Raw genomic sequence first — 25,099 nt, 5'->3', positions numbered from 1 at the left:
TCCCTCCACTCTGCCTCCCACACTGGGCTCGGTCACAGCCTTCCTTCAGTTCTCCAGTTGTTCTAAGCTCCTTCTGCCCTGGGGCCTTTGCACAGGCTGTCTCCTCCGCCTGAACACTCTTCCACACACGCCAGCCTTCCTGACTCTGCAAACTCATCATTCAGCTCTTAATGCAAATGAGACTTTCTCAGAGATGCCCTCTCCGAGGTCACCCCATAAGCTCGAGTTCCCTGGCCAGTCCCCACAAAGCACTCTCTATTTCTCCCTCACCAAATTAACCTCGACAATCACCTACATCTAATAGTCGTAAGTGGCAATTTTATATCTGGTCCTCATGGGAGGACAGCGACTTTGTCTGTCTTGTTCTTTGCTTTACCAAGTGCCTTTTACCATGCCCGGCATATCAGGGCCTTCATACTGGTGAGCTGGCTGGCAGCTGGATGGAGGGAAGGAAAGATGGACAGACAGATGGACAGATGGGGAGGGAAGGAGAGGCAATAAGGGAATGAAGACGATGAGCAGGACAGTCACGAGACTGTAAGAGAAGCACCACAGACCCTCCATCTGGCAGGAGGCTGGGCTTTTACCACAACAGATGGAAAGAATCTTTGTGGCCAGTGGGACTCGGGCCCATTAAACAGATCATCCTAAATGCTCCAGAGGACAGGAGCACGCACAAGGTGTCGAGGAACAGGGGGCCATGGCCCCCCGGTGACCACAGAAGCCCCACAGTCCCGGCGCACAGGGCCCTGAGCACAGCTCTCCCCCTTGCTTCCCTCCCCACTGCTCTCAGCTGTGACCACTCCCCGCCCGGACAGGAGTGTCCCAGAGGGCAGGGCGCGCCCAGCATCTGGCACGGGCAGGCCCGTGGACGTGTGCTGAGCTTGGTGTGTAAACTGCGATGTCCCCGGGGCCGGACGGGACCCAGCCCTGGGAGGCTGCACAGCCAGACTTGGTGGAGACTGGCAGAGGGCCAGGAGATGAGCAAGTCACACTCAAGAGAAGTCCCCCACGGGCAGCCCCACCTCCGTGTGGGGAGCCCCTCCTGCCTCTCCCCGGGGGTCACTCCCTCATGCCCCCTTCAGGGAAACACAGCCCCCAGCCTGGAACTACGGTCCAGTCAGTGTCCACGCTGCGACACCCACGAGGGCCGGTGGCCAGGTACCAGCCTGCCTCTGCAGAGTCGGGTGTCCCCTCCCCGGAGGGCTCTCAGCCATCTTCCCCAACACACCCAGTTCTCCATTTCTCCTCCTCTCAGAAAACGTTTGCTTTGAAAAGAGATTTTTTTTTAAATGAAAATTGGAGGAAGGACCTTCTGAAATCCTTTTCTAACCCTCAAAAGGGCAGGCTAAATTGGAAGAAGAACCCCAAATACTGAGGCTTCGACCGCGCAATGCCTGCTGTGACCACGGGCCCCGCACCCACACTCGCTCACTCCGTGCTCATCACGCACCCACTGTGCGCCCGCCTCCCTGGGGACTGAGACGCGGCAGCGAACAGAAGACGGAGCCCCCGTCCTCTAGTACGGGAAGACAGAGACGCGTGTGTGCACACTAATAACCCCAAGATTTCAGGTGGTCCCTGAGAACAGAAAAACAAAGCAGGGTGTGCGGAGAGAGGGAGAGAGTGGTGGCGGGTTTTCCGTGGGCTCACAGGGACCCACCACAGGAAGGGCCCCCCCGAGGGCTACGACAGGAGGCCACTTGGTGCATCCCTACTGTCTGGGGCTGGTCAACTGATGCCAGCAAGGATCCCAGGCCCAGCTGCCATGCGAGGAGACACGGGCACAGCCCTTTCCTCCGTTTACACATGATAAGGCCGCCCTCTTTGCAAACACACGCTGAATGCCCACTTGCAGTGAGCTCTCTGGGGAGACGCCCAGCAGCGGCTTCCCCAGCTGCCTCCCCTGCCCCATAGCTCCGGTCCCACCACCATGGGAGTGGGAGAGGCAGGCTAGCATCCCCACCACCCCACCTGCAGGAATGATAAGTCTTCTTATCTGGTGCTGCTTGTCTCTGGGGATACACCCACCCACATCTCAGTTCACTACAGCACCTTGCCCTGGAGACCAGGTTCACATAGAGGCCTTTAAAGGTCCTCCCAAAGTCAAAGTGAAAAGAAAACTGTAAGAAACATGACTCACCGCCAGATTAGGAGAGAACAAAGGAAAGCAGGGACTTGGGAGGGCGGGGGTGGAGGTGGAGAAGGAGCCAGGCCTCCCTTTCAGGTCTGAGGACTCCAACCTCCAACCCTGCTTCCTTCCAGAGGGGCAGTCCCCGCCAGCCTTGCTGCCTGCCCTGCACACCCAGCCCACCATACTCCTGTCAACCCACGAGCCTCAGGGCCTTTGCACAGGCTATCTCTGTTGCGTGGACTACCCTGCACTCTCCCTGCGCCATGACCTTCCCTGTGTATCTAGACTCCATCAAGCACAGATCGCTGAAGTCCTACGAGGCTGCATGTACTGTGCCATCTTGTAAAAAAGTGGCCTCAACCTTCCAATCCAGTCCCTCTGCCTCAGTCTCCCCACCGCAAAACCACAAGAACCAAAAATACTTACCGACCACCCGGTCTCCTTGTTTCACACCCATTTTCCTCATTGCTGCTGCAAACAAAGCCACTTGTTGCCTCAACTCTTCAAATGTCACCTTCACGATTTCCTCTCTGCCTTCCCCTGGGAAGAGAAAAGGGACAGACGGTAGAGACAGCCCTAAAAAGACAGGTTCTCAGTCACAGACAAGGAGGAAAACTCACACAGTTTAAACACAGGTTAGAAACAGGTACCCGGAAACGTCACACAGACATGGGTTTACTCAACTTCCTAGAGAAGGATGTCTATGTGGAAGTTAGCCTAAGAGGTCAGCATGATCAGCCTCGCTGTCGAAGAAACAACACATGACAACAGCGAGACACGAATTTCCACCTAACAGACGGCAATAACATAACAGGACAGCGTGCTGGCTGGTCCCCTGGTGATCCCAGGGAGACCCGCCCTTGGTGCTCATGCTCTCGGAAGGGAAAGGGCCCAAGCCGGGTCACCAGTAGGACACTGGAGACAAGTGACTTCTGAGGCTTGGTCACAGAAGACATGGCAGCTTCCAGCTAGCTCACTCTGGGGGATCCAGCTGCCGCACGGTGAGACCCCGAGGTCTCCCACCAACAGCCATGGGGGCGCGCCATCTTGAATGTGGTGCTGCCCGCCTCGGTCGCTCCTTCAGATGACACAGCCCCTGCCAACATCCTCGTGCAACTTCAGGAGATGTCCCCAAGCCAGAAGCGCCCTGCCAAGCCATTTCTGAACGTGCCACCCACAGGAACCGTGAGACGCTAAAGGTTTATTATATTAAGCCACAGTTTTCAGGTAATTTGCTCTACAGCAACAGGCAATGAGTACAACCAGGACGCTTGGGTAGTTCAGTCATTAAAAGAAGGGGCTTTCCTATTTAAACGGAGGAAATGGCAGCAGTGGGCAAGAGAGAGCACACGAGGAGGAGTGTGAAAGCCACTGCACACCCGGAATGACCACCACACCTCCCTAACCCATGACTCTTGATTTTGGCTCAGGTTGTGGTCTTGGGGTCCGGGGACTGAGCCCCACACTGGGGGCTCCACAATCAGCACAGAGTCTGCTCGGGATCCTCTCTCTCCCTCTGTCCCTGCCCCCACTTGCATGCTTGTTCTCTCTCTAAAATAAATAAAATCATAGAAAGAAAGAAAGAAAGAAAGAAAGAAAGAAAGAAAGAAAGAAAACACCCAAGACTTGACGGTGCATGGGTGTGGGAAAATTATTTGCACGTACTTTCAAGTGGAAAGACGTTACTCCTCTGACCACTGTCTTGGAGGCAAATATTTTATTCCTGACTGCTAACTGCTCTTCAATTCTATAACATGAAGCATCACCCCTCCAAACACCCTGATTTCTCTTTGGCGTAAAGGTGGCTTTTCCCACTTCCTTAAAGTTATGTATGCCTACCCCGGGTCCTACCTACCTCTCCTCATTGGGTAGCCTTGTAATTACTTCTCCCATATTCCCAATCCCCCACATGATTTCTTATCCCGTTAAAATACCCAGCAACCCGAAACCCACTGTTGAAAGACAAAATGTGCTGTGGGGGCGGCTGTTCTCAGAACGGCCACACTGACGGGGCTAATCCGTGCTGCTTTAGCTCGTACTGCTTTAGCTCTGCTCGCTGGAGCTTGAAGACACCGGTGAACCGCTTTCCTTTGGCGGCACCTCGTGGCCTCACCCGGGATCAAACGTGCCTGGGATCAAACATGGGAGGGATGGGGTCTCCTGAGAATGTCTGAGCGAGCGGGAAGGAGGGCTCCACGAGCGCCTGCATCAGCCGGGAGAGGAGGAAGGAAACCAGGAACACACGCAGATGAAACACAGTGACCCTGCAGTCCCCAAGCCAATCTAGGACCCAGCTTAAGAAGGCACCCTATTTGTGGGGCGCCTGGGCGGCTCAGTGGGTTAAGCGTCTGCCTTCGGCTCAGGTCATGATCCAGGGATCCAGGGACCCTGGGATCGAGCCCCCGCATCGGGCTCCCTGCTCAGCGGGGAGCCTTCTTCTCCCTCTCCCTCTGCCTGCTGCTCCCTCTGCTTGTGCTCTCTCTCGCTCGAGCTGTCAAATAAAATTTAAAAAAAGAAGAAGAAAGTACCCTATTTGTAAATTAAGTTGGTCCCTGGCTTGAGGGCACTTATTTCCACTGCAAATACAAGGGGGAGCTCATTAGAAGAAGGGGTTCTCCTATTTAAGGGGAGGGAATGGCAGCGGTGGACAGGAGAGTGCACGCAGGGAGAAGCGTGAAACAGCCACTGCACACCCGGAATGACCTTCCACTCCCTAACTCAGGCTCAAGACACAGCTGGACTTCGGAAAAGAGGGTCCGGGTCCAGCCAGGGAGGGAGAGCATGAGAGTATGAACGCTCGGCCGGGTCCATCCAACACTGCCCGCCCAGAAGACTGGTCTGGTTCATCACTCGCATTACCAGTTTCCAGGTTGGTTCTGTTTTGTCTGTCCAAAGAGTCCCATCCGACCTTTCCCACTTTCCCGGCAGAGGAACCGGGACCCGGTGTAGTGCCCGAGGTGAAAGTGCGCATACGTCTGACGGGGGGAGGAGAAGCGATGAGAGACCCAGCGTTTCCGCCCCTCAGGTTATAACATGTGCCAAGCGGTGTTCACCAAGGGACCCCAGGGCATGGGGCAGGACCTCCCTTGAAGGACCTCTTGTGGGCAGACAGAACGTGCTAGATCCAAACACCGGACCCTGACCAGACATAAAAAGGGAGGAAGCACTGACAGCAGCCACAGGGTGGCGGGACCTTGAAAGCATGAGGCTGTGCGAGAGGCCAGACACAAGGGACCACACGGGATCCCATCTCTAGGAAATGCCCAGCATGGGCAAACTCGTGCAGACAACAGAGACCGGAGGGTTCTGGGGCTGCAGAAGGGCGAGGTGACAGAGACTGTAGGAACTGAACAGAGATGGTGGCTGACAACCCTGGGAAGATGCAGAGAACCACTGACACGGGCCATGTAAGGGCGTGGATGACTCTCGTGGCTGAAATCCCACATGAAGGAAGGCCACTCTCCCAGCTCCCGCCGCTCTCTGCCTCCCACAGGCTGCGGCCCCCCGAGTGCCTCCAGCCAGTCCCCTGCCAGGTGCTACGGTGACCAGGGTCACATAGCAGGCACAACCGTGTCATACGCACGGCTCGCTAGTGAAACCCTGGTGTAAACCAATTCCTATTAGACTTCAAGGGCGAAAGGAACCCCAGGTAAACGTCCTCCTCCATTCATTTTTCAAAGCTAAGGCTTAGCCTACTGGTTCTAGCTCAAAATGTGCCTGCATTTCACACACCTAACTAGCGGCCACCACAGCTTCACCCGGCCCACCTTCTACATGCTCAGGGCACCAACGCCAGCCTCCCGCTGGACAAAATCACCCACCACAAAGCCTGTTTTATAAGGAAGTGTCAACTCTCTCATGTCATTTCCTGACTCCCGCACTGACAGCGACAGACGGCTCGGCCATGAGGGTGCAGGCGGCATCTGGGACCCTCATGATCGTGGGGCTGATGGGGAGCAGCGGCCGCTGTCCAGCATCACGGAAGAGCACAGGACCGCGGATCGTGAACCCTCAACAAGACCTGGATTCAAAATTCCAAGCGCGGGGACGCCTGGGTGGCTCAGTCGGTTCAGCGGCTGCCTTCAGCTCAGGTCATGATCCCAGGGTCCTGGTATCGAGTCCCGCATCGGGCTCCTTGCTCCACAGGGAGCCTGCTTCTCTCTTCGCCTCTGCCTGCTGCTCCCTCTGCTCATGCGCGCTCACGCTCGCTCTCTCTCTAACAAATAAATTAAAAAAAAAAAAAATTCCAAGTGCGGTTTCTACTGAATGTGTGAAACCATCGTAACATCAGTCCTAAGTTGAACCATCCTAAGTCAGAGACCACCTGCATGCTCCTTCTTACCGTCCATCCCACTACAAGGTCAGCCACTCTGTTCAACACCAGGTTCCCAGCACCTTGCACCGAGGAGACATCTGAGACAGACCTGGGAGCGAGTGAGTGCATGGATGGACGGACAGGCAAACACCTTCTTGAAGAGCAAGCGACAGACGCAAGCCTGGTGTAGCGTCCCCAGCCCCCAGGAACACTTACGGGCTCAGCCCAAACTGCATCAGGCTAAGAACTAAGGAAGGGAGCAGAATAATACCAAATAGCCCAAACACTACGTAAAGACAAGACTCTGGGGTTCTTTTTTTTTTTTTTTCTTTTTAAAGATTTTATTTATTTATTTGACAGACAGAGATCACAAGCAGGCAGAGAGGCAGGCAGAGAGAGAGGAAGGGAAGCAGGCTCCACGCTGAGCAGAGAGCCCGATGCGGGGCTTGATCCCAGGACCCTGGGATCATGACCTGAGCTCGAAGGCAGAGGCTTTAACCCACTGAGCCACCCAGGCGCCCCAAGACTCTGGGGTTCTTAACTGACAATCTACATCAGAAGCAACCACGGGCTTTAACGATAGACGCGAGCCTCGCCCCATCCCTAAAGATGTGCTCTAGAAAGCCGAGGCAGGAAGTGGACAGCCAGGACTTAAAAGCCACACAGGGATTTCAGAGCTATAATCTCAACGGAGACCGATGCACGCCTACCCTGTGGCGGGGACTGTCATAAACACATCTACATATTCACTCATTTAAACTCTCCATTATTCCTGAATACATACTCTCCTCCTCTCCGTTAGACAGAGGCAGAAACACACCCAGAGAGGTTAAGGGGCTCACCCAAGGTCACACAGCTACTGAAGCTCATCTACCCCTATTTCAGGCACTACCTGGACAAGCATCATTATCTAACGTGTAACACCACTGTTGGTAACAAATAGTAACTTGCAGTGTAGACCAGGAGTGGAAGGCCTGAGAACAGGTGGCAAGAGACAAGAACTGGGCAGGTGATGGCAGGGGGCACAGCTCTCTGGGGTTTCCTTTGCAAAGGCGGCGACAGCCATCGCAAACACGTAGACAGCATTCGATTCTGTCTCTGTGCCGAAACTGGAAGTCGTGAGTCGTGAACACCAAAGGTCCAGTGAACTTCAGTCTCCTCAGCTGCTGCCCTCCTTCCTCACAACACAGTAGCACATGCTGCATCTAAAATGAGTAAGTAAGGGGCGCCTGGGTGGCTCAGTGGGTTAAAGCCTCTGCTTTTGGCTCTGGTCATGATCCTGGGGTCCTGGGATCGAGCCCCGTGTCCGGCTCTCTGCTCTCTGCTCAGCACAGAGCCCGCTTCCCCCTCTCTCTGTCTCTGCCTGCCTCTCTGCCTGCTTGTGATCTCTGTCTGTCAAATAAATATATAAAATCTTTAAAAAATAAAATAAGTAACTAAAGCTTTGTTACTCAAAGGAGAAACATACAGTCACCTAGAAAATCCACCCCAAAACACCTCAAACCTTACCAATATGACATAAACCCAAAGGCACTTCAGGCTTACCAAAAACCTGCATTTCACACACCTAACTAGCGGCCAACCACAGTGTCTCCTCACTAAGAAAATTCCTCATTTTAAATATTTTATGCCATGATCTCAGGGTCCTGGGATCGAGCCCTGCTCAGCAGGGAGCCTGCTTCCCCCTCTCTCTCTGCCTGCCTCTCTGCCTACTTGTGATCTCTGTCTGTCAAATAAATAAATAAATAAATAATCTTTTAAAAAATATATTTTATGCCAACTCTTAAAGAGCCTGCCTAGTACATAAATTAGAATATTCTCTAAACCTTATTTTCAAAGGAGACATCAACGGGCAGAGATCCTAGCTGTGGTTTCCCCCCGCTAACTGTCCCAGTGACTCTGAGCTGGTTACTTTAATATTCGGTGTCTCCATTTCTCCCATAAAACACGATCACATGACTGTCCCCGCCCTTTCTCAGCAATAAGAGAAAGTCAACAGAGGACTAAATGACGTCGGAAAGGTGCCAAGAGCACCGGTTAGGGGAACCAGTATGGAGGAACCTCCTCGGGAAATGAAACAGAGATTCACCATACGATGCGGCTCTGGGTATCTGTCCAAAAGGATCTAGAGCCGGACCTCGAGGAGCTACGTGAACACCCATGTTTGTCACAGCCTGATTCACAACAGCCAGCAGGTGAGAGTGACCCAACTGCCCCGTGACAGGTCAAGAGACAAACAAGATGTCGGGTATCTGAACAAGGGACTATCACACGGCCTCCAACAAGAAGGAAAACATCACACGACTACACGGGTGGACTCTGAGGACACCGTGCCGAAACAGGAAGGGGGGACGCGAGGGTCAGCGTCACAGGATGGAAACGTTCCGGAGAGCTGAAGTGCCGCAGTGGGAAGGCACCCAACGCTACTGAGCTGCACGCTTAAAAATGGCTCAGATAGGACATTTAACATTTTGTACTTTTTAAGAAATAAAAAAGGAAGGGAAAAAAAAAAAAAACAGGTGCCAAGACATTGTTTGAAAACACGCACAGCGATCTACTTCAGAGCCTCTCCGGCCTCGTGGCCCCGTGTGAGTGGCACCCAGGACGCGGAGAGAGGAAGATCCAAGGGGACTCACTCGCAGCGTATAGGGCAACTCGGTCATTCTCTTTGTGCCGGAGGAGGTTTTCCGCGTAGTTTAGACGGCTGCCTTTGAACCACTCGGGGACATCTGCGATGCCTTTCGACGTGTCCACGACCTACGGAGCAAACCAAGCAAACCAAGACAGCACACAGATGAGGTCTACGCCAGTAATAAACATAAGTGACTCTGCTTCCCAGGAAGCCCGCTAACTCACTGGCCCCAAGCATCATTAAATCGTTTCAGAGACTGAACACTGGACTGGCCACCAGGCTTGGAATTGAAAAGACATTAGTGCCCTGTAGTTCATCAGACGGGACCTCACACGGGCAAGTTGCCGGGAGGAGATCGTCAGCGTTCTCATCACAGGGAAAGTAAGGTGACGGAGGCGTTAATGCCACAGTGTGTCTGCGTATCAAATCATCACGTTGGACACTTTAAATATATACGGTTTGGGATGGGTGGCTCAGTCCTTAAGCGTCTGCCTTCAGCATGGGTCATGATCCCAGGGTCCTGGGATCGAGCCCTGCATCAGGCTCCCTGCTCGGAGAAAAGCCTGCCTCACTCCCCCTGCTTGTGTTCCCTCTCTCACTGTATCTTTCTCTGTCAAATAAATAAATAGAATCTTTAAATAAATAAATAGATACGGTTTCACTGCTAATTATTCCCCCATGAGGTTTAAAAAAAAAGAAAGAAAGAAAGAAATGAATACCAAGGGAAAACACCACCCCCACGAATGGACTCGTTCAACAGACCTATATGAAGCCCTACCATGGAGAGCTGCGGGTGACAGAGAGTATGTAAGACAGGGCCGCAGCGTCCAGGGCCGCAGGCTCTGACCAGACACACCGAAATCTGGGAAATGGACCAAAGGACCCACCCACCCCTCCCACTGACAACCCCACCAGAGACGGGGCTGGGCCCCTAGCCTCCTTCCTCCACAGGATGGAACCTTGATGTCCTCCCCCAAGTGCCTCCACACAAGACTCTCAGAACAGTTCACCCCACAGTCAAACAAGAACATAATTAAATTATACATTGATTAACAGGACCGGCTTTCCTCAGATAGTCACTGACTGACAGCTTGAGGAGTCGGAACATTCCCTGAACTTCAGGTTTAAAAAATAATAAACTATTGACAACATAAAAAAACAACAATAATGTGAATTTGTTTTTTTAAGATTTTATCTGCGTATTTGTCAGAGCAGAGCAGGAGGAGCAGCAGAGAGAGAGGGAAAAGCAGGTCCCCTGCCGAGCAGGGCGCCCGACACGGGCCTCGACCCCAGGACCCTGAGATCATGACCTGAGCCGAAGGCAGATGCTTAACGACTGAGCCACCCAGGTGCCCCAATAATGTGAATGTATTTAATAACACCACTGAACCAGACACTTTAAAAAGGTTAAGATGGGAAAGTGTGTTATATGTATTTTGTTTTTTACCACAATATATGTATTTTACCACAATTAGATTGACCTCAACACAATTTTCTGCCAGCTCTCTAGAACAATGATTTTTTCACACTGATGCGAGGTGTCAAAAGAAAATATGATTCGGGGGCACCTGGGGGTGGCTCAGTGGGTTAAGCCTCTGCCTTCGGCTCAGGTCCTGGGATCGAGCCCCGCATCGGGCTCTCTGCTCAGCGGGAAGCCTGCTTCCCCCTCTCTTTCTCTGCCTGCCTCTCTGCCTGCTTGTGATCTCTGTCAAATAAAATCTTTATAAAAAAAAAGAAAATATGATTCAGTATTCCCAAAAATGAACACTTTATTTTGGAACATAACCACGAAAAGGGAATGCATAAGTAAAATCCCTACTTACCCCATCATACATGCGTGAGAAGACAATTCCACTGAATTTCCAGAACTCTGCCCAGAAGTCTGGATACGATTCAACTGACCAGTGGTATAAGTCATCATAATTTTCTAAAAATAAAATAAAATGGCACATGGGTCAAATCAAGCTTAGAAAGTTCTGGCAGCTCAGTGAGAAGACAGACACACCTAAGGAATTACAGTTATGGCTGAGCAGTTCGAAGGTATCCAACAAGAAACGGTCTGGGGAAGGTGGAGTATCTTAATTCTTGCGCCCCTCACCCCCACCCCGAGCAAACCCACCAGTGCTGGCCAGTGATGCTATATCCCAACCAATGTGCCTAAGAACATGGGCTCTGGAGCCACAAGGCCCAGGTTCAAATCCCGGCTGGGCCGTTTATTAGCTGTGTGACCTTGTGGAAGTTACTTGAGCACACTGTGTCTCAGTTTCCCCATCTGCGAAATGGAGATGGTTAAGAGCACCCCCTCTTGACAGGGCTATTGGGAGGACTTAAATAAGCATGAACACAGGCACGAGACAGACGCTAGAACAGAGCCTTGGGCTGAATGAGAACTCCGATAAGCTTGCTACTATTACGCTGTACAAACAGGAAAGTCATAGCCAGTAGATCTGAAAATCCAGAAGTGCAAAACTAGGAGCTTACTGATGACTTCTTGTGCCAGTAACAGTGTTTGGGGGGAAGGAAGAACGGGTATTTATTTTATTTTAATAAGCAATACATTCGCATGATTCAAGATAACAAGAGTATAGAAGGTCATTCAGGAAAAGTCCCTCTCCATCTTGTCCCACAATCGTCTAACTTTTCCTGCCCAGAAGTAACCAGTTAAAGAGATTTGTGTGTCCTTCCAGATTTTATGCACGAGCCAATAGATCTTTCTCTCAGGCTTTTACACTAATGGAAAGCTCTTCCCACCGGGTTCCCATCCTGAGACCTGGGGAAAGTCCCTGCCCCTCACTGGGCCTTTTTAATCGCCACACATTTTCGGCAGGCCCTCCAATCACACCAGCTCCTTGGAGCTAATGCTCCAAGGATATGGGAACAGCAGGAAGAGGACCAGCAGCGTGTCAGGAACAGAAAAAAATGGCCTAACGTAATGGCTGGACTGAATTCTCTCGCTGCCATCAGTCAGCTAAAGACTTAATGGTCCTCCCTGTTGCCAGTCCTGGGGGGGCAGGGAGGGAGTACACAGAGGAAGGGAGAGATCTCTGAGAGCTGGAGCAGGCTGCAGGGGAGGGGGCTGGCCCTGGCAGCCAGGGCCGGGTGAGCACGCTGGGAGGAAGCCAAGTGGCAGGGAGGAGCGCTGGCGTGAGTGGGTCTGCAGCAGGGATGGAGAAGGATCAACCGGGACGAAATGGGGACAGGCGGTACAGAGGTCACAGAGTGATCAGGGAACAGGGGCTTCAGGCCACCTCCTCCAAGTCCCCGGAGAACTGCCCTCCTGCCCCACCCACCTACTCAAGCCAGGGGCCATAGAGCAGGTCAACCAAGCATGCAAGGGAAAACAACAGGCACCGGGCATCGGGAACTCTGGGGCCAACCATGACTCTAGACACCACGTGTGGGGACCTCGGGTAGGCCAGTCTGCCTCTCTGGGACTCAGTTTCCCTGTGTGTCATCTGGAAATCGACTGGAGGAGGGCATGGGTGCTCCCAGGACCGTGGAGAGGTGACCCCGTGTTCCAGGGCAGGGCTGGGTGACCTGCATCAGAATCTCGGCTCTGCCACCTACTACAAGGACGGTGGGCAAGCTGCCCCACCCTCTGCACCTCGGCACTGTCACCGGCAAGCTGGGGACAACAACAGTGACCCCAACGAGCAGGAGAGCATTTGCTTAAAGACATAGGCTCCGGAGCGTGACCATCCGGGTTCAGATCCTGCCACTCTCCCTATGAGCCTGGATGAGCAATCAGTCATCTCTGGACCCCGGTTTCTCCTCCATCAAAGGAAGAGAATGGGGGCGCCTGGGTGGCTCAGTGGGTTAAAGCCTCTGCCTTCAGCTCAGGTCATGATTCCAGGGTCCTGGGATCGAGTCCCGCATCGGGCTCTCTGCTCGGCGGGGAGCCTGCTTCCTCCTCTCCCTCTGCTTGCCTCTGCCTACTTGTGATCTCTCTCTGTCAAATAAATTTAAAAAAAGAAAAAAGGAAGAGAATGGTACTTGTCACAGCGTCATGGTCAGGACTGAAAGAGTCAAAACATACAAAGCACTGAGAACAGTGCTTGGCAGAGAGGAGGTACCTGGCGTGTCAGACCTTGGAGTCATTGCTGGCTCGCAGGAGCACGTCCCACGCCAGGCTAGCGGACAGGATGGTGTGACCTAAGACCTGGGGACAGGGCTGTGCAAGTACACAGAAGTGTTCCTGAGCAGGACTCTGGTCCAGAACGGGGGCGGGAGAGGAGCCTCTGCCCCGCCGGCGCTGGGGAAGCCACACCAGGCAAAACAGGCTCGCAGCTCCATTCTCTCCCAGTCTTCCGTTTGTTTGGTTTGGGTCACCTTGATCCTCATAAAGGGCAAAGAGTTCCAGCACCAAAAACTCCTCCAGACTCGCACAAGAGACGGACCAGAGGCTTGACACCCACACCTCCACTGAAGGCTTCGAAAACCCATCAAGAGGGAGTTACCAGCAGCATCCCCGGGGGAGGGAGATGCCACCCAGCTGCCAATCGGGGGACCGAGCGGTCCCAACAGCCCCCTAACATCGTGAAGACCATAGAGGACAGCAGAGAAATGGAAGGACTAGGTGCAGAGACTTCTTCCCAGCGACGACCCAGCCAAGTCATCAGGGACCACTCTGTGGACAAGCAGGGGCCCCTTTCGGCTTCTGCTCACACACTCCTGGCCCCACTCACAGGCTGCACCCCCGAAGCCCGAGTGACCCCCTCCACGGGCCCGTGTGGTTCTATCTGCACGGTGTTCATGAAGAACCCGAACTAGCTGCCAACATCCTAAAGTCAGGTTTCAAATGAAATTCAGTGTCCCTGCCTGGTCTGACACAGGAGAGACGAGCTGTGGCCGGCCCCTGCTTCTCACCACCTGCCCTGACATCCCTGGGCTGTCCCCTCCCCACACTGAGAGGGACTCATCTGCATCACCAACAGGATAGTACGGAAATGACCAAGGGCGACTTCCAAGTCCAGGTCCTAACAGAGAGCACAGCGCCCAACTTCCTCTCCCGGATCACTAAGGCACCGTCACACCACGTAGTGACAAGCAGCAACAGAGCTGGGTGACAGCTGCCTCCCCAACCCCCCAACAGGTGAGAGGCCACATAACGCAGTAGAGACTAATGATTCTGGGAAAAAACTACAGGTGGGCTACTCACAGCTGCAACATCCCAGCCAGGATGGAGTTGCTGCTTTCCCAGCTGGGGAACGGGGATGCCAGCAGCACCCACCTGGCCAGTTTACAGAGGACAGAGTCCGCGGACGCAGAGAAAACCCCCACTAAAAGTTGACTGGTATTGCCCCCATCGCCCGCTGGGTCCCCAGAAGCATCTGCATGTGCAAGTCTTGCTTTCCCTTCACCTCCTTCTTCCTCTCCACCTACGAGAATTTTCACCAGCCCGCACCTCCAAGTCTCAGCTCCAGATCCGGCCCGACAGAGGCAGCACGTGGCGGAGCGCCTGGGAGGCTGCCAGTGCACCGGCGCTTGCTACTGACTCACTGGCAGCGCCAGCAGCCTGCGAGAGCCTCCTCCTCCAGCTGCAGTGGGGCTGTTTGGGACCAGGGACCCAGCCTTCCCTTCACGGGCAGACGCCCTCCCAGCTGCTGGAGCGCGGTCCTGATCGAAGCTTGCAGCCCACTCGAAGACACGCAGCCCAGGCCACCAAACCAGCGGGCACTTTGAAGCAGGTGTCCCTCCCCGAATCGTGGGGGGCTGGTGCGGGCAGCACGCGCCCGGGGGGGTCTCGAGAAAGAGGTCTCACATCACAGGCATGTAGGCTGGGCAGCAGCTGGGAGCCGCTCCCTAGGTGATCCGGGTCCCCCCCACCCCCGCCAGGTCTACAGGGGCTTGCGGGGAGTTCTCAGGTGAGCTCCGCTAGAAGCGGTAACAAAAAAACCAACCGATGGCCCCAGTAGCGGGAAAGAGAGCCCAGGCCGGCCAGCTCCTGAATCGCGGGAACAGAAACCTCACGCCAACCACAGTCTTGGGGGACAGGCTCCTCGTGCCCAGGTAGCCAGGCGGGAGACTGTCCCCCAGCCGTCCGTCCTCGAGGCCGAGCACAACGGAAGCACCCCATGAAGATGTGTCCCTTGCTCTCTCTGTACAAGGAGGGACGGCATTGCTCAATACCGCATACCATTACACACAAGACCAGGGGTGGGGCGGGGCTGGCGCTCAGAGGCTACAAGTTCAAGGGTACAGCCTTTAAGACTTAGAATCCTCACAAATTCATGAAAAGGCGAAGCAGAATGAAAGTCCAAATTACATGCATCTGAAGAGCCGATGAAAGGAGAAAACATTCAAAGACAACAATCAAAAACAAAGTGGCATGTGAGTTGGCTCTTAAAGGCCCAAACCTCCAGGGCCGGGCTTCTGGAAGGGAGAGAAGCGGCAGGCGGGCTCAGCCCTCGGGAGTGGAAGGGGAGGAAGAGATGAATGCCAAGCTCCAAAGCACCCCCAGACCAAGAGGCGAACCCCACTCAGCACCGCTTCCCGCCACCACGTGGGGACACAGACCCGGCATCACAAGGCCTTTGGGTTTTCCAACGAAGTTGGAAATCCTGCCTCATCTGTGCAGTCTCCAGTAGTGTGTGAGCCGCCCCAGCCAAGTCTTCAGGTCCAGTCTGGGCCCGAGCAGGCCGACTGGGAGGCACCAGTGCTTGGCAGTGTTCACAGAGCGACCCGCGGGCCAGCCAGGTGCGGGGGACCACCGGGCCTGAGGGCCTCCGGTCACCCTCACACCAGCCACCGACGCGGCTCCTCTCGCGATGCCCATCTTACAGCCGGGGAAAGTGAGACTCGGGAAGATCCGCTGACTTCCTCGGGATCACAGCAAGAAGTGGTGGAGCCAGTTCGAAATCCAGGTGGTCGGGCCAGAGTGTCTCGCCCGCATCACAACTCGTGTGCAATCGTTTCCTAAAACGGCACGGCCAGTTAAGCACGGGAGAAGAGTATCATGCTACTGCCGGCACGGGAACGAGAGACAGAACGGAGGAGAGTTCACGCAGACAAATGCTCCACTCTTGGCTCTTCTTAGGGGAGAAGGAATCAGGTCTGTTCTCCCCTAGCCCGACACACGTTAATTTACCAACTACTACCTGAGAAGCTCCTGAGTAATAAGCCCCATCTGTCTCCAAGGTGCTCCCTATCTAGGGAGCAGGAGGGAGGGAGGGAGAGAGCTGGGTCCCCCAAGGGAAGGGGCTCAGTGGAAGCTACACATCCATCCTACGGGGGAGGGCTTGGAGGCTGCCAGGTGGCACTGTCTGCAATTCCGTGGTCAACAAGGGGCCATTGTGAGCCTCTGCGCCAAGGAGTGACAAAGTCAGACCTGTGCTCCGGCAAGGCAAGCAGGGTGTACCTAAGGGAGGAGGAAGGAAAAGCAGGAAGCACGGAAGCCAGCCAGTGTTCAGGGGGGAGGGAACAAGGCCCCCACGGAAAGGGGGGGATTAAGAAGGAAGGTAGTGTTGCTGAGGACTGCCTAGGCAGGGAAGACGACCCAGTTAGTCTCCACTTCTGGGAGGATAGCTGAGAACGGTGATGCCCCGGACAGGAACACAGGAGTCCCAGAAGCCAGCTGAGAGCCACGAAGGGGAGGAAAGTGCCCATGAGGAGCTGAAAACCCCTGAAGGAAGTCGGACAAGCCAGCCAGAGCTGGAGGGAAGCGCGAGCAGGTGCTTCTCACCCAGAAAAAGGGCCTCGTCCGCCCAGCCCAGATGCAGCCGGGCCAGGCGGTTTCTGAGATCCAGGGTGGCGGCTGGAGGGAGGGCCCGTGACTAGGTCTGCAGCCCGCTGGGAGTGTAAACAGGAGGGGAAGGAGGCTCGCCTCAACCCCAAAGGCTGTACCTGACCTTCTTTCTCCTAGGTGCCTGAACTCCACGCTAGCCCTTTAGTAAGCTCAGGTTGGGGGGACTAGGAGGGGACAACACAAGGTGATATTGGCAGGCAAGAGGACCCCACAAACACAGGAGAAGAGCTAGAAGTCAGAAAGCCCCCATGTCTGGGAAAAAGCTCCCCCCAGGCCAGAGTGCAACACCCCAGGGAGCACCTCACCTCACAAGTAGAAGACTAGCAAGGGATCTCAGTCCCCAGGAGTTCCAAGGCCGGGGGGGGGGGGCAAGTGGGGAAGCGGGGGCGGGTGGGGACCCCTCCCCCCTCCCAGGAACATAGAACCCCCCTCCCAGGAACACAGATGCTACAGTCAGGGAGACCCCTGCACAGACAAGGGGGCAAACCCCACGGTCACAAAATGCCCCACGCCCTGGAGAGGGAGCCCCCACTATTCCGGTGGCTCCTCCAAGCCCCGGAACAGGGAAACTGAGAATCAGGGGATTATTCCAACAAGCAGGAGGGGCCCTGGCAGCAACGCCCCGGAGAAGACGGCGCGTCCCGGTCCCCAGGAGGGCAGTCCCCCTGCCAGGGGGCCCCTCGGACCCCGAGGGGGTGCCAGACTTCTGGAGGCCACGGCCCGGGGCGGGGCGGGGGGTGTGTGTGGAGAGGCGGTGGTGGCCGCGGAGCCCCCGGGCCGCGTGCCGGCACTCACCCAGCGCCAGGCCGCTGGCGGCGCCCACGGCCGCCCGGAAGCGGTCCATCTGCGTGTTCTTCTTGCTGTCAGGCTCCCACATCACCTGGCACTCCAGGATCTCCTCCCGGCCGGCCCGCGGCTGCTTGGACATGGCTGCGGCGGGGGCGGCGTGCGCTGCGCTGGGACCGGGAACCGGGCTGGGGGCGGGCCAGGGGCGGCAGGCGGGGCGGCGGGGTCCCGAGGCGGCGGGGTCCAGGGGCGGCGGGTCAGCCGCGCGGACCGGCGAGTGGCAGCGCGACTGAGCGCGGCGCGAGCGCCGTCCGCGGGATCCCCGGCCGGCCCCGCCCCCATCAGGCCCCGCCCCCTCCGGCCCCGCCCCTCCGCGTGTAACCCTCCGCCGGTGCCCAGCCTCGCAAAGGAGTGCTCGCCGCCGCGCCCTGCTGCCGCCGGGACTCGAACCCGCGCGCGCGCGCGGTGGGTGGAGCTGCGCAGGCGCGTTGCTCCCGGGCTCCCCATCCTTACCTGGGGCATGAAGGGGTTAAAGCAGCACGGGAAGCGGGGAGCTAGAGGCTCCGGCTCCTTCCTGTGCTCATTCGTTCGCTATTGATTTGTTCTTCCTGCGGATTATTTACCGAGCGCCTGGTGGGTACCAGGCACGGTGCAGGGCTGTGCGGATACAGCAGTGAAGGAAGCAAAGTTCCTGTCCGGGGTGAACAGGAGAGAAGAGGTGGAGAAGATGTCCTTATACGTCATACATAGCATAACGCATACAATAAAGTATATAGCACACCAATGAGTGTCGTATGGATAATACGTATACGGTTACCCATGTAATAAAAAGTATTAATTACTATGGAAAGAAAGCAAGGAAGGATAGAAAAAACGGAAAGAGGAGTGTTTCTATATAAACAGAGTTGTCAGGGAAGAGCCGACTGAAAAGGTGACTTGAAGCAGGTGACAGGTGTAATGAACTCTTCGGTATCTGGGGGAAAGTTTCCAGGCGGAGATGACAGCAGGTGCAAAGGCCCTGAGGCAGGAGTGTTGGGTGTGGTTAGAGAACTAGTGAGGTGTCCAGCCTTTTCTTTGACTTGAGAGACCTGGGGTAGAAGATAAAATCAATGAAGGAAGAATGGCAGCACAAGTGGCCCCTGAGAATCATGAAGACCAGCTTTTACCATGGGCGAGATGAGATCACTGAGGGTTTTGAGCGGAACAGGGTCATGTTCCGACTATAGCTGTAATAGGAACTCCTCTGGCTGCTGAGTTGAGAATAGATTTCGGGGAGCAGGTATATAAACAGGGAGAGCAGTTAGGATGATGTTAAAAGAGATGATGGTGGGGCACTTGGGCGATTCAGCTGGTTGGGCATCTGCCTTCGGCTGGGGCCATGGTCCCAGGGTCCTGGGATCAAGCCCTGCAGGGGACTTCTTGCTTGGCAGGGACTCTGCTTCTCCCTCTCCCGCTCCCCCTGCTTGTGCTCCCTCTCTTTCTCTCCGCAAATAAATAAATAAAACATTTAAAAAGAGAGAGAGAGATTATGGTGGCTGGACCAAGTGGCAGATGTGGAAATGGGGAGAAAAATGGGACTTGGGGCATATTTTGAAGGTTTATTTATTGCATTCCTACTGTATGTTGGTTGCCACTGGGCTACAGACCTCCCTGTATTCCTTGTAACTTATTCTCAGAGCAACCCAGTCAGCTTCTCCCGGGCACACTTTTTTTTTTTTTTCCGGTGTTGGGGTTTTATGAAGCAACCCCACCATTAAATCAGAAAAAGCTTCCGCCTCTCAATTGCCATGAATAAAATCGGTTCTCATTTAAAACAGGATGTGTGCTATATAAACATGACTTCCAGAATACCTCATTCCCTTGACCTCCAAGTCCTAAGGCCAGCTCTGGCTCTGTGTTTGAGTTATCACCTTTGTGAAGGCATGAGTTCATCTTGACCCAGAAGGAGGGTCATCTTTGAGGGATTCATGTTTATTTCTTGGACACTGGAATGCAAATTCCACAGGAGCAAAATCCTTGTTTCACCAGTTCACCACGGTTCCCAGAGCCTGATCGATAACAGGAGATCAAGAAACAGTCATTCATTCAGAAATGCCTAGCGTGTGCTGTTGTGGGCTAGGAAAGGGGGTTCTGCTATGTAAAGCATAGACCTCCTCTTCCTGGGGCACGCAAATCGGAGGTTCAGTAGGGGATTGTCCGATTCTCATGGAGTGGGCAGAGGGCTGGATTTATATGCCTGATGACCACTTGATTCATCCATAATCCCTTCAGCCTGGCCCACCGAACCAGGACAGCCTCTGTAGGGGAACCCAAGGGAGAGGTAAGCTATAGCCAAAATAACTAGGTACTTGGTCATCACCGTTTCAACACTTGGAGACACACGCAAACCTTTGGAAATACCTTCTCAGGCCTCACCTTGCCGTCCCATATCCTTCTTAACAAGATCAGAGATGGGGAAGAAGAAGAGACTCAAAAAAGTTCTTCCCATTTAAAATGGAAACATTGGGTGGCTCAGTGGGTTAAGCATCTGCCTTCCACTCGGGTCTCAGTCCTGGGGTTCTGGGATCGAGCCCTGCACCGGGCTCCCTGCTCAGCAGGTTGTCTGCTTCTCCTCCCTCTGCCTATCACTCCCCCTACTTGTGCTCACACACTCTCTCTCTCTCTCTCTCTCTCACTGTCAAATAAATAAATAAATAATAAAATGGGAACCTTCCCATTTCGCAAACTTTCTTGCATCTCTGCAATTACCTTCTTCCCCCTGTACCTGTTGCTTATTTTTGACTTAAGGATCTGGACTGGCACTTTTGTTTTTTTGTTTGTTTTTGAAAGAGAGGGAGAGAGACAGTGCATGCATGGGGTAGGCCACAAAGGGAAAGGTAGAGAATCACTTTTTTTTTAAGACTTGATTTATTTACTTGAGAGAGAGAGCATGTGAGAGAGAGAGAGAGCACATAGGGAGAGGGAAGAGCAAACTCTCCACCGAGCAGAGAGCCCAACTTGGGGCTTGATCTCAGGACCCCGAGATCATGACCTGAGCCGAAGGCAGAGACTCAACCCACTGAGCCACCCAGGAGCCCCAGGGAGAGAGAATCTTAAGCAGACTCCATGACCCTGAGATCATGATCTGAGCTGAAATCAAGAGCTGGAGACTTAAATCACGGAAGCACTGAGATGACCCTAGATTGGTACTATGTATATACCACACTCCCGACCTGTGCTCCCTGCACCTGTTCTAGGTACTGCAAAACTTCTTAACAGAATACAGAAATTTGCCAGGCCAGATGCCCTCTCACTTCATCAGAGGGCTGCACTTGCGGTCATTTCTTCGGAATGCGCCCTGCTGTCCCCTCACATAGAAGTTCACCTACATTCCTTTTTTTTTTTTTTTTTTACCTACATTCCTTTGTATTTCTTCCACCCTGGTGTGCATTAAGTTGGGCTTTCCATCTTTCAAAGGTCTCACTACTATAAGGTGACCATTAACCAATATAGGAAATGATGAAAACATATTGGGTCCTCTGGGATACGTTGAAGGCAACTTCAAGAGAAAAGCATGAGTGTTTGGAAGTGGAGAAGAATTTTCCAAAAAGGCCCAAACTGGTGGTCTGGAAGAGGAGTGCCTCCATGGTTGGGGTACAAGTCAAGGCTATCTGAAAGTCCACATGGTTTTGACAATATGAATCTCATTTTTCTCCTCTCTTCCCAAAGCATGATATTTCTCTGTCCACATAGAAAGAAATGCCATGATGCTATTGTGCAGCTGGAAAAGAAACCCAAATATCTGTCCTCGGAGAGATAGCTGGGAAGTAACACCAGCTCTGAGAGCTACTCATCTGCTTGGAACACCACAAAATCCAACTTTGGAGTCTCTCCTAAGAGGACTGTGCTCAACCCAAGTGATTGTATCCTGACTTACGTTGACATTAAAAAGTTTCATCATAGGCTTAAATGGACACCTTTTTTTTTTAACTGAGGGCTTTAGGGGCACTTGGGTGGCTCAGTCAGTTAAGTGTCTGCCTTTGGCTCAGGTCATGATCCCAGGGTCTTCTGATTGAGCCCCACATCAGGCTCCCTGCTCAGTGGGGAATCTGCTTGTCCCTGTCCCTCTGCTCCCCACCGCCCTTGTGCCCACGCTCTCTCTCTCTCACTTGCTCACTCTTTCTCAAATAAATAAATAAAATCACTTTAAAAATAAGCTGAGAAAAAAAATAAGCTGAGAGTTTTAGGGGTGTCTGAGTGGCTCAATGGGTTAAGCCCCTGCCTTCGGCTCAGGTCATGATCTCGGTCCTCAGATCGAGAGAGGACATAGTAAGTGCAAAGGCCCTGAGGTATGCTTGGCACAGTCAAATAGAAGTGGGTATCTGGGACCTTGAGATGCCACCGGGAAAGGATTGTGGATTTTATTTCAAATGTGATTAGAAGCCTTTGGAAAGTTTTGAGTGGGGGAGTGATGTGACATATATTTTGAAAGCATTATTCTAGCTGCTGTGCCATAATTGAGTGAGTGGGGTTGAGTTTGAGTAGGATGGAGGGAGATAATGCAGAGGTTCACGTGGGGTATCATGGGGCTTGACTAGGGTGGAAAGCTGGGAGATACTGAGAAGGGGAGAGAGAGAGATCCAGGTACCTGTATATGAATATAAGCTCAGAGATACATCTTTAAATATCTATCTGTACATAGAGATATTTTGGATATCTCTATCCAAGAGGATATCGTGTGGGGTCAGATAGTAGATAGCAGTGCTTGGGGGCCAGACAGGATGAGAACAACTTCTGGCGTAGAAGTGACATTCCCCAAGTCATAACCAAAGGAGTAATGCTTAGGATCTGGTGGAGAAAAGACAAGAAGGGGCAATGAAACTGACATATTTCCATTTCCTACAGCTGCTGACACACGAGGCTCTCTCGGGCTGGTCTGGGAGAAAGGTGAAGAGTGAGTCCAAGTTCCCTGAGTTCATCAGGCAAAAGGGTTGTTGGAGGATTTCTGTTTCTGGCCTCTGGGGTATAGTTGCCTCAACCCTCCCCAGCCACACACCAGGCTGTGGAAATTCAGTGGAAGCCAGCTACCAAGGGCCAGATGTGCTTAAAGGGATGTCCCGAAGTTCAACCATCTCCTCTCCAACCAGAGAAGAAAGCAGAGGGGAAACGTGGTCACAATGCAAGAAGAGGGGTACATAGGTGGTGGGACAGTCATCCAATGAATACTATGCAGCAGCCAAAGGGGGATGCTCTGTATGTAGATGGGGCAGCCCAGTGAACAATATGTTGAGCAAAAAAGCAAGCCTCAGAAGTGCACAGACTTTTACAGAAAGGGAAAAAGCAGGCAAAACCCAAAATATCTGGTTTAGGAATACATACATGTTAAAGAAACATTTTAAAAAATGCAAAGAAATGTTTATCAATACTCAGGGCACAGGGTTCTTCTAGGAGACAGGAATGAATTTAGGGAGGGGCTTCCAAGATACTGGCCACGCCCTCTTACACAGGGTCGCAGGAACATGGTGCACATTTATTAATCTTTAAAATGTACATACATACTGGGGCACCTGGGTGCTCAGTGGGTTAAGCCTCTGCCTTTGGCTCGGATCATGATCCCAGGGTCCTGGGATCGAGCCCCATCAGGGTCTCTGCTCAGCAGGGAGCCTGCTTCTCCCTCTCTGCCTGCCTCTCTGACTACTTGTGATCTCTCTCTCTCTGTCAAATAAATAAATAAATTAATTATTTTTTAAATAAAAATAAATAAATAAAATGTACATACATACTATATTCAGTCTTTTTGTAGGCATTGAACTTTTCTCAATTAAAAGTAAATAAATGAGGAACCCCTGGGTGGTTCTGTCAGTTGAGCATCTGACCCTTGATCGCAGCTCAGATCTTGATCTCATGGTCATGAGTTCAAGCCCCATGGTGAGCAACACACTGGGCATGAAGCCTACGGAGGAGGAGGAGGAGGAGGAGGAGGAGGAGGAGGAGGAGGAGGAAGAGGGGGAGGAGGAGGGGGAGGAGGGGGAGGAGGAGGGGGAGGAGGGGGAGGAGGAGGGGGAGGAGGGGGAGGAGGAGGGGGAGGAGGGGGAGGAGGAGGGGGAGGAGGGGGAGGAGGGAAGAGGGGGAGGAGGAGGAGGAGGGAAGAGGGGGAGGAGGAGGAGGAGAAGAAGAAGAAGAAGAAGGGGAGGAGGAGGAGAAAGAACAAAAAAAAAAAAGGAGAAAAGAAGGAAAAGAAAAACTAAAAAACAAAAACCCCGGCAACATCAATGACTGTCTTTTTTTTTTTTTTTAAGATTTTATTTATTTATTTGACAGAGATCACAAGTAGGCAGAGAGACAGGCAGAGAGAGGGGGGGAAGCAGGTTCCCCGCTGAGCAGAGAGCCCAATGCAGGGCTTGATCCCAGGACCCTGAGATCATGACCTGAGCTGAAGGCAGAGGCTTTAACCCACTGAGCCACCCAGGCGCCCCCATCAATGACTGTCTTATGTCACCAAGGCTGGACTGAAAAATTGTAAACAAACTTCAAGTCTGTCAATAGGAGAAAGGCTAGTAAAATGCAGTACACTCCAGACCTTGCGGTACTGTGTGCATCAGTTAAAAATAGTAAGATCGACCTACAAATAGCATAGTTCTCAAAGAGATGGTTCAGGAGGAAAAGCAAGTTGCAGAACAAGATCTACGGCTATAGAAAAATTCGTGTAAAATACCACTTGTGTTTAAAAATGTATATTTCTTTGGCATATGTAACAGATATTCTCCATGTACTAATATATGTTGTAGGAAAGATCTTGTAGGGGGTGGAGGGATGGCCCCTCCAAAAGATATGTCCACCCGGAACCTGGGAATATGACCTTATTTGGAAAAAGCATCTTTGCAGATGTAATTAAGGCAAGGATCTTGAGATAAGATCATTCTAGATTGCCCACATAGCCCCTAAAGCTAATGACAAGTGTCCTATTCTTATTTATTTACTTTTAATTGTGAAAAGTGCAACGCCAGAAATGACCACATTTACCAATTTACCAGAAAATGATGTTTTATGGCATAATAGTTTTGAATTTGAATCAGAGAATAAGCATGGCCTCCTCCCCACACACACCGGAGCTCGCCAGCCAGCCAGAGCATAATGAGATGAGAACACCCAAAACTAACACTCAAGGTCTTCCAGCGGGATGTTCCTGAAGAGACTGAGTAAAAATATATTCATGAGACACATTTTCTATTCAATATTCAAGAAAAACAATCAGAAGATTAAAGGCTTATGCTCTGCATAGAATTCAAGACTATTATGCCATAAAACATCATTTTCTGGTAAATTGGTAAATCTGGTCAATTCCGAAAAAAAAAACAAAACACTGAATTGGTTACTTGCCATGTCGGCTTTTGGCAAATTGAGTTTTGAAGCCCCAGACAACTTCTGCCGGGATCACCTGGGACAGACGTCTGTCACGAGTTCAGATGACACCCCCTCAAACAGGCCTTCCCCAGCCAGCCAGTAACT

The 25,099-nt window shown here is 52.8% G+C and overlaps 1 protein-coding gene across 3 annotated transcripts in view; it reads right to left on the bottom strand.

Annotated features, from left to right (window-relative positions):
* Positions 1-17,939, bottom strand: part of AACS (acetoacetyl-CoA synthetase) — a gene marked incomplete at its 5' end in the record, with an annotated part of 54,404 nt that extends 36,465 nt beyond the window's left edge. For 2 of the 3 annotated variants that reach the window (XM_080821243.1, XM_080821242.1), the window contains 4 exons: positions 2,561-2,674; positions 9,086-9,206; positions 10,905-11,008; positions 17,621-17,753. In XM_080821243.1, the coding sequence (XP_080677369.1) occupies positions 2,561-2,674; positions 9,086-9,206; positions 10,905-11,008; positions 17,621-17,753 (472 nt within the window). Of the gene's footprint in view, positions 1-2,560; positions 2,675-9,085; positions 9,207-10,904; positions 11,009-17,620 lie in introns of all 3 variants that reach the window. The other variant, XM_080821241.1, reaches the window with a different exon arrangement.
* Positions 17,940-25,099: the final 7,160 nt, after the last annotated feature.

This window comes from Martes martes, assembly GCF_963455335.1.
Source record: "Martes martes genome assembly, chromosome: 13".
Taxonomy (NCBI): Eukaryota; Metazoa; Chordata; class Mammalia; order Carnivora; family Mustelidae; genus Martes; species Martes martes.
Note: the sequence above shows the minus strand (reverse complement) of the source record. Positions and strands in the feature narration are given on the sequence as shown.